The 9,099-nt window shown below is 36.7% G+C and overlaps 1 protein-coding gene across 1 annotated transcript; it reads left to right on the top strand.

Moving 5' to 3' along the window:
• Positions 1-7,825: 7,825 nt before the first annotated feature.
• On the top strand, positions 7,826-8,773 carry LOC125361410 (olfactory receptor 4C46-like). The gene has a single exon (XM_048359884.1). The coding sequence runs from the start codon at positions 7,844-7,846 to the stop codon at positions 8,771-8,773; it is 930 nt and encodes a 309-aa protein (XP_048215841.1). The 5' UTR covers positions 7,826-7,843.
• The last annotated feature ends 326 nt before the right edge of the window (positions 8,774-9,099 follow it).

Genomic DNA, 9,099 nt, shown 5'->3' on the forward strand with positions numbered 1-9,099 from the left:
ATGCAAAACTTTGATAATGAAATAGTAAGCTGAACATTTCAAATTCCTGTTTAAACTTTTGATTATAAGGGTCAAATAAAACCAGGAATCACAGCCAGCTCCTCCGGAGGCTGATATCTGAGGATCGTGGCTCAAAGCCAGGCCTGGCAGAAAAGTCCACAAGACTCCTGTCTCCAAAGAACTACTCAGAAAAAGCCAGAAGTAGCACCCTGACTCCAGTGATAAAACACTAGTTTTGAGTACAAAGAGGCTCAGGAACAGCGCCCAGGTCCTGATCTCAAGCCCAGGACCATCCAAAAACAAAAAAAGAACAACAGAAAAACAAAAACAAAGAACAAAACCCCCAAAACTCCAAGAATCTTAAATTGCCTAGCAATGACTATTTAAGGAACATATTTTTCTCCCAATGTTATAGTCCATTCATAGCTGATATATAATAACAATAGCAAAATAAATTTCTAAGGAACACTTCATATAGTTTAATGATTTGATGGTTACAAAATGCACTTAACGAGTTAATTTTCAATTTTTTGGTGTGAAATAGACATAATTATTTTTAACTAGTTGCACAGCCTTGTTTTTGTTGTTTGGTATAAGAAATGTGTTGATCAGGAAAGAGAGTTTTTGTATATGTGATATGAATGAATAACTGTAGAAAGATGGTTGGAGTGAGCCCAAGAACACATAATATATGTAAGTCTGAAATGCCATGGTGAAAACTCCTGGAAAATCAATGCACACTGAAAACAAAATGAATAACAGGAAAGTAAAACAGGCTCTGTTGCAGAGGAAGGGTTGAATATTAGCATTTCATTTGCACATGTGAAAATAGAAGAGGGAAACCTGTTGACATTTCTTCAGCAAGGTGAATTTGTTATTCACTTGTTTTAAAAGTTTGCCTCTGGGGCTGAGAATATGGCCTAGTGGCAAGAGCGCTTGCTCTGTATACATGAAGCCCTGGGTTCGATTCCCCAGTACCACATATATAGAAAACAACCAGAAGGGGCGCTGTGCTGTGGTTCAAGTGGTAGAGTGCTAGCCTTGAGCAAAGAGAAGCCAGGGACAGCGCTCAGGCCCTGAGCTCAAGGCACTTGACTGGCAAAAAAAAAGTTTTGCCTCTGTTTTGTATTTATGTCTGTTTGATTAGTAGACATGCTTTCACTTTTGTTTTTATTTTCTCTGCTTTAAATGTAAAATGAATCATAGAAGGCATGGGTGGTGTGGTAATCCTATAATCCAAGTTTCTGGGGATTTGGAGCTAGGAGAATAGGGGTCTATGGTGAGATATTCCTTTTGTTTCCAACTTTTAATATAACAAATAACAATTTTAAAATAAATTCATAATACTATCACAAGTATAATAATGCTAGCTAAATTAAAATGGCATTGTTGTTATTGATTACTATTAGAATTATTTCTATATTTTATGATTCATTTTAATTATTATAAAGTATTTATATAATAATTATATAAACATTTTAAATGAGGGGGTTTAAGTAGAGGGAGCAGGGGTATGGAATGGACAAGAGCATAGGTTACAAACACAGTTATGCTCTATACATAATAATAACACTGTATAGAGTTCAAAAAGCTAGGATGATTTTGAATATTATGCTCATAAAAATCATCAATGTATGTAGAGAAGTACATATGTCATGCAACTTGCACAATTTGTCCTGCTTATATACATTCAACATAATATGGTTCCCTGTTATGGTATACAAACTATGCTGCTATATAAAAGTTGAAGTAAGACAAATGAAGAGACAAGTAGCAAATTGGAGTGACTTGAACTCTTCTTTGTTGTTTTCCAGAAAAATTCCACTATAAAGCCCAAGGTTGGTAGACACAATTTTGCCTAAGCTTACTTTGCACTCACAACCCAAATTCTAGTGTTACTAGTGCGTGTCACTATGCCTGATATGGAAAATCCTCTGGTTTTAAATATGTCCACATCGATAATACTTATTATTTCATATTGACCTGGATTTGATTCCTAGAGAAAACTACATATGGACCACTAAGACGTTTCTGGATAAGTCAAAAGCAATCTGAGAAATACAAAAAACATCATTTAGAGTTAAGCACTTTAAAATGTCCACAATTAATTCTATTCTATCTTGGGTTTAGCTCTCAAGCAATCACGAACAAGTTTACAGAAAACACTTATTATTGGTTAGAAGAAAGTTTTTTCAATATCCTGCCTCTTCAGGAAAATTCAACCACCAGCCATTATGGTGGAGTCACCCTGTCATTGACATGACATTTAATTCTTTAACAATCATACTCAGACAGACAGGGGACTCTCACATACTCATATTCTCACTATAGAGAATACGATCCTTCAATCAAGGCTAGAAGGTTGAGAAGATAAAGCAGTCTATGATGAAAACTTTAAAAACCTAAAAAAGGAAATTAAAGCAGAACTAAGAAAGTGGAAACTCCTCCCATGCTTCTGGATTGGGAAGATTGACATAGTAAAGATGACAATACTACTGAAGGCTACCTACAAATTCAATGCAATATTCTCAATATTCTAACACCATTCTTTAATGAAATAGAGGAAGCAAAAGTTCATTTAGAACAATTAAAGACCCCGAATTGCAAAAACAATCCTTAGCAGGAAGAATCATGCTGGAGAAATAGCAATACCAAACTTCAAACTCCATTACAAATCAAAAGTAATAAATGCAGCTTGATATTGGCACAAAACCAGACATTAGGATCTATGGAATAGAACTGAAGATACAGAAAGGAACTCACAGACCTATGGCCACCTAATCTTTGTTAATGGAGCCAAAAAAATAGGATGGAAGAAAGCCTCTTCAACAAATGGTGCTGGCAAATTTGGTTAAACACCTGTAACAAACCAAAGCTAGATCCTTATATATCACCCTGCACCAGAATAAATTCAAAATGGTTCAAAGACCTCAAGTTAAAAGCAGGTATCCTGTTTACATTCCCACCAACAATGAAGTAGGGTTCCCTTTTGGCCACATCCCCTCCAACACTTATTATTGTTCATTTTCTTGATAAAAGACATTCTTACTGGGGTGAGGTGGAATCTCAATGTTGTTTTGATTTGCATTTCTTTTATGGCCAGTGATGTAGAGCACTTTTTCATATGTCTTTTGGCCATTCTCAATTCCTCATCAGAGAAGTCTTTTTAAGCTTTCAGCCACTCTGGCAAGTGGTATGGAGATTCCTCAGAAGGCTAAACATAGAGCTCCCCTATGACCCAGCAGCCCCACTTTTGGGCATCTACCAAAAGACCACAAATAAGAACACACTAAAGCCACCAGAACAACAATGTTCATCGCAGCACAATTTGTCATAGCTAAAATATGGAACCAACCTCGATGCCCCTCAGTAGACAAATGGATCAGGAAAATGTGGTACATATACACAGTGGAATTTTATGCCTCTATCAGAAAGAATGACATTGCCCCATTCGTGAGGAAATAGAAGGACTTGGAAAAAATTATACTAAGTGAAGTGAGCCAGACCCAAAGAAACATGGACTCTATGGTCTCCCTCATAGGGAATAATTAGCACAGGTTTAGGCTAGTCACAGCAGAGGATCAGAAGAGCCCAATAGCTATACCCTTATGAATGCATAAGATAATGCTAAGTGAAATAAACTCCATGTTATGGAAACGACTGTTATAACACTGTTGTAATTACTTTCAACATGCCATGTGGAAATCGTAGCTTCTATTGTTGATGATCCTCTTATATCCCCCTTTCTGTGGTTGTACCAGCACTATCACTGTATCTCATCTGAGTATACTGGATACTGTATATACTGATATTAGAACTAGGGAAGTGAAAGGGAATATCAAAATCAAGAGACAAAGGATAAAAAGACAGACTACAAAAGCAATAATTGCAAAACTGTTAGCTTTAAACAAACTGAACAACTCATGGAGGGGAGAGGGAAAGAGGGAAAGGGAGGGAGGAATGAGGGAGGAGGTAACAAACAGTACAAGAAATGTACCCAAGGCCTTATGTATGAAACTGTAACCTCTCTGTACATCACTTTGACAATAAATAAGAAAAAAAAGATTTTTTTTTAAAAGGCAGGTATCCTGAAAACACTGCAGGAAGGAATACGAGAAACATTACAGCTCCTTGCTAAACGTCCAAATTTTCTTAACAAAAGCCCAGAAATACAACAAATCAAAGAAAGATCAGAAAAATTGGAGGGAATCAAACTGCAGAACGTCTGCATGGCAAAAGACATAAGCTTGAAAGATAAATAGGAAGCCCTCACACTGGTAGAAGATCTTCACTGGACATACAACTGACAGGTGCCTCATATCTAAAATATACTTAGAACTCAAGAAATGAAATTGCCCTAAAACAAATCCTCAAAGAAACAACTGCCACATTAATAAGTGTAATACTTAAGGAGAGACTTTTCTGAAGAGGAAATGAGAATGGCCAAGAGACCCAGGAAGAAGTGCTCAAAATCCCTGGCCATAAATGCAAATCAAAACAACATTGAGATTCCACCTCACCCCAGTAAGAATGGCCATTATCAAGAAAATTATTAACAACAGATGCTGGAGGGGATGTGGCCAAAATGAATCCTACTACACTGTTGGTGGAAGTGTAAACTTGTTCAACCACTCTGGAAAGCAGTATGGAGGTTCCTCAAAAGACTAAACATAGAGCTCCCCTATTACCCAGCAACCCCACTTCTGGGCATTTACTCAAAGGATTACAAACAAGAGCATATCAAAGCTATCAGCACAGCCATTTTAATTGGAGTGATATTTACCATAGCTAAAATATGCAACCATTCCAGATGCCCCTCAGTAGATGAATGGATCAAGAAATTGTGATGTGTGTATGTATATATATATAATATGTATATTATACATATACATTTTATACATATTATACATACATGTATATATGTATACACACACACACACACACACATATATATATATATATATATATGCAAAGTGAAATGAACTCCAAGTTATGGAAAGAAGTGTTTTATCATAACTATCATTTTCAACATACCATGTAAAATTATGCCTTTTACTTTGTCTTTCTTCCCCATGATTTTACCCTTGATGTCACTTTAATGATTTGGGTACCCTGAGTATTGTATATGCATTTATTGGAACTAGGGTAGGGAAGGGGAACATCAAAGTGGCGAGACAAACCAATGCCACAGCAATACTGACAAAATAATATGTAATAAAACAACTATACAACTCAGGGCAGGAGGAATTAGGATGTAGGGAGGGTGGGAGAAAAATGAGGGAGGAGGAGGTAATAAATCTGAAAAGAAATGTATTCACTATCTTTCCTATGTAACTGTAACCCCTCTGTACATCACCTTGACAATCATTTTTTTTTAAATCACAGAAAACATACACATTTTTTCATGAAATTAATGTTTGAAAAAAATTAATAAAAAGACAGGTTGATAGTCCAATATGTCCTTCAAGGACACCTGCTTCTTAGACAAAAACTTTCCATCAAAGGAGATAATGAATTCCTTGGAGAGAAAACACAGCTATAAGGATCAGGTTTGTGATTATTTATTGAAGCTTCTTTAAATATCCTGAATTGTAGTCCACATATTCAGAGCTAGGTTCATCATGAGTGGGGAGACCCATCAGAAAGCCTTTTCTCCCAACTTTTGTGCCTTTTCAAGAAAATTCTTTTTACATTCCAATTCCAAGTTTCTGTGAAGACGTTTCAGGCTTTCAGAGAGAATGGAAGATTTATGCTTGTGAAGATATTGTTGAGCCAGTTATTGATTTGATATGGAATTGTCTGGAGTCTTCTGGGAAGTCTATCACACCTTGAATAATGAACGTTTTATATTATTAAAGGAGGTCATTTTTATTATGGGATTCAAATAATAGCCTACAACTCTCATTAAGATCAGTGAGTACTAATAATGTAAATTACTCAACAATTGGGATGCTTGTTAATTATTATTTTCATATGCAGTAATCAATATACATCAAATAAATGTACTGCACATTTCTTCTGCACCACATTTTCTTTAAATGACTGTTAGTAAATATATGACTTCAAACTGGAAGACAGAAATCTCATTACTTGAATCGATTCTCCAGGAATGGCTATTTTTTATTTTCAGATTTCTTTTCATTTAGTACTTTGTTCTCATGTAATAGTTCAGTTAATCACCTTCCCTTAAAATCCTTTATAAAACTTTATTATAAAGGCGATGAGCAGGGGGTTACAGTCACATAAGTAAGGTAACGATTACATTTGTATTTAAACACTGTTACCCATCCTTCATTTTCTCTTGCTTACTCTTCCCTACTCCCCCCACCCCAAGTTGTAAGGTTGATATACAACCTAGTATCAAGTGAGTATAATTACTGCATTAGTTCATCTTTTGACCTGTTTGATAAACAGCTTTTTTTTTAATCCATGAGTAAATCATAAAGATGAACATAAGGATTTTGTGAATAGATGTTAAGAAAGGTATGTGAACTGCCAGGAAATATGCCCAAGCTAAGAGATGTCATAATTGGAAAAACAGGAGTCAAATCTATTCTTTTTGATTCTCAAACTTATATAAATCATCATTATTGAGCCTGATTTCAGTTTTCAGCAGAGTCCAGAAGCCCATGCTTTATAAAGCATCAGGTGTAGAAAAGCAGAGTATATTAGGGATGGAAAACGTTGAATAGACAATAATACAGGAACTTGTCCAAGCATGCAACAACACCTTTACTTTCTATGTGTCTATTGATAGTCTACCCCCTAAAATATCGCCTCTAAAGAAGAAAGAAGAATGAAGGTAATTTAAACTACTGTGATCAGGTGAAAATATGATTATTTGTCTTAAAAGTTTGCCATAAAACAATTTGTGTCTGATAAAGGCTAAGGATCTACATGACAAAGTTTGCGAATCTAAAGGATGAAAAGAAATGAGAATCAAAAATAAATTACTTGTCTCTTCCATTGTGCCAGTTGGCTTTCTGGGCAGGATCATTAACTTCTCTCTGATTATATTCTTAGTTAAAAACAGGTTTAAGAATTGTCTTAAAGTGGCATTATTAATGACATACACCTTTCAGTGAGCATGAAATTAGCGAGGGTCTGTGATAACTCTGAATACCATCAGTGTTAAAGGAATGACTAATATTAATATGACACTCTCTGAGTTAATTCTTTCAACAGTGTGAGTTATTACTCATTTTTAAACAGAAAGGTGATTTGGTAGCAATCTATATTCAGAAAAACTGTCATTTTTTAATGGTTGGCTATTACAAAGCCATTACATCCAGTCCTCATGTATTATGAATTATGCTTGAGAGCCTATTTGGTATAGTTTCATTACATTCCCCTTGCTGTTGTTCTGACATTCTTTACATCACTTTCTATAACCACTCCCCACCAGGTGTCTTGGTCTTCCATATCCCAAAAACCATACTCAGCTTCAGTCAAGACACAGAAAGCTGTTCATTCACTCAAGTGATACTCCAAGACTCCTTTTCCCTCATATTCCCTGTTATACATCTGTAGATACTGACAATTACCTTTCCAGAATCTTGATTTCCTAATAATAAAGGGCAACTGTCTTTAACTATAAAATGAAATGATAGCTGTCCTGACTTGTTTCTGAGGGCTTAACTACAGTGTGGGACCACCTCCCGCTTCTATTTGGCTCTGGGTTGACAATACTCAGATAAATAAGTGTGTTAAGATTGCTTAGATTTCATAGTCTAAGGGAATGCAGGCATCCCATATCTATTAGTGTGAAGATACCAAATGAATTCCAAATGATAGGCATATATATATTTTTTCAGGTAATATAAGTGACTCTTACAATAAATACATGGAGAACAGGAACAACGTGACTGTGTTTATTCTCCTGGGCCTCACAGAAAACCCAAAGATGCAGAAAATCATCTTTGTTCTCTTTCTGTTCATCTACATAATCTCTGTCATGGGGAATGTGCTCATCATGGTCACCATCACCGGGAGCTCATTGCTGGGGTCCCCTATGTACTTTTTCCTGGCTTATCTCTCCTTTATCGATGCCTGCTGTTCTTCTGTCACTACCCCTAAACTGATCGTAGATGCCCTCCATGACAAAAAGACCATCTTATTCAGTGGATGCATGATTCAAGTCTTCGGGGAACATTTTTTTGGAGGAGCTGAGGTCATTCTGCTGACAGTGATGGCCTATGACCGCTGCGTGGCCATCTGCAAGCCCCTGCACTACACCATCATCATGAACCAGCGCATGTGTAGCCTTTTGATGGGTGTGTCCTGGGCTGGAGGCTTTCTTCATGGAACCATACAGCTCTTGTTCATCATCTGGTTGCCATTCTGTGGTCCGAATGTCATTGATCATTTCATGTGTGATCTGAACCCTTTGCTCAGTCTGGTCTGCAAGGATACTCACACACTGGGACTCTTCGTGGCTGCCAACAGTGGCTTCATCTGTCTGATAAATTTTCTCCTTCTGCTGGCCTCCTACGTGGTCATCCTGCACTCTGTGAGGAACCACAGCTTGGAGGGGAGGCGCAAAGCCCTGTCCACTTGCGTCTCCCACGTCACAGTGGTTGTCTTGTACTTTGTGCCCTGTATGTTTGTGTACCTGAGGCCTGCAACTACTTTAGCCATTGACAAGGCAGTCGCTGTCTTCTACACTATGATAACACCCATGCTAAATCCCTTGATCTATACCTTGAGAAATGACCAGATGAAAAATGCCATTAGGAAAATGTTTCATAGGAAAGTTCTCCCAGTTAAACACTAAGTGTGCCAAATGTCAGACATTCACTCAATGAAGTAAAGCATTAAAAAGACAAGTGGTTGGGATGATCTTAGCAACGAACAGTTGTGCAGCAAATGAAATAAAATTATGACTGTAATTCTGTATAGATGAGATTCTGAATACATAGATTCCGTATTGAAAGAGGCAGAAGGGTACACAACCTGAAGACCATTTAGCCTAGTATGATAACTGGCATACTGGAAAATTCTAAAAATTTCACAGGTTACTTTTGCCTGTTTATCCATGCATATGGACTCAGGCTTTTCTTTCTGTGAAATATTTATTAAAATGTTATTAAGTAGAAATCT

This window comes from Perognathus longimembris, chromosome 13 (assembly GCF_023159225.1).
Source record: "Perognathus longimembris pacificus isolate PPM17 chromosome 13, ASM2315922v1, whole genome shotgun sequence".
In the NCBI taxonomy this organism is placed as follows: Eukaryota; Metazoa; Chordata; class Mammalia; order Rodentia; family Heteromyidae; genus Perognathus; species Perognathus longimembris.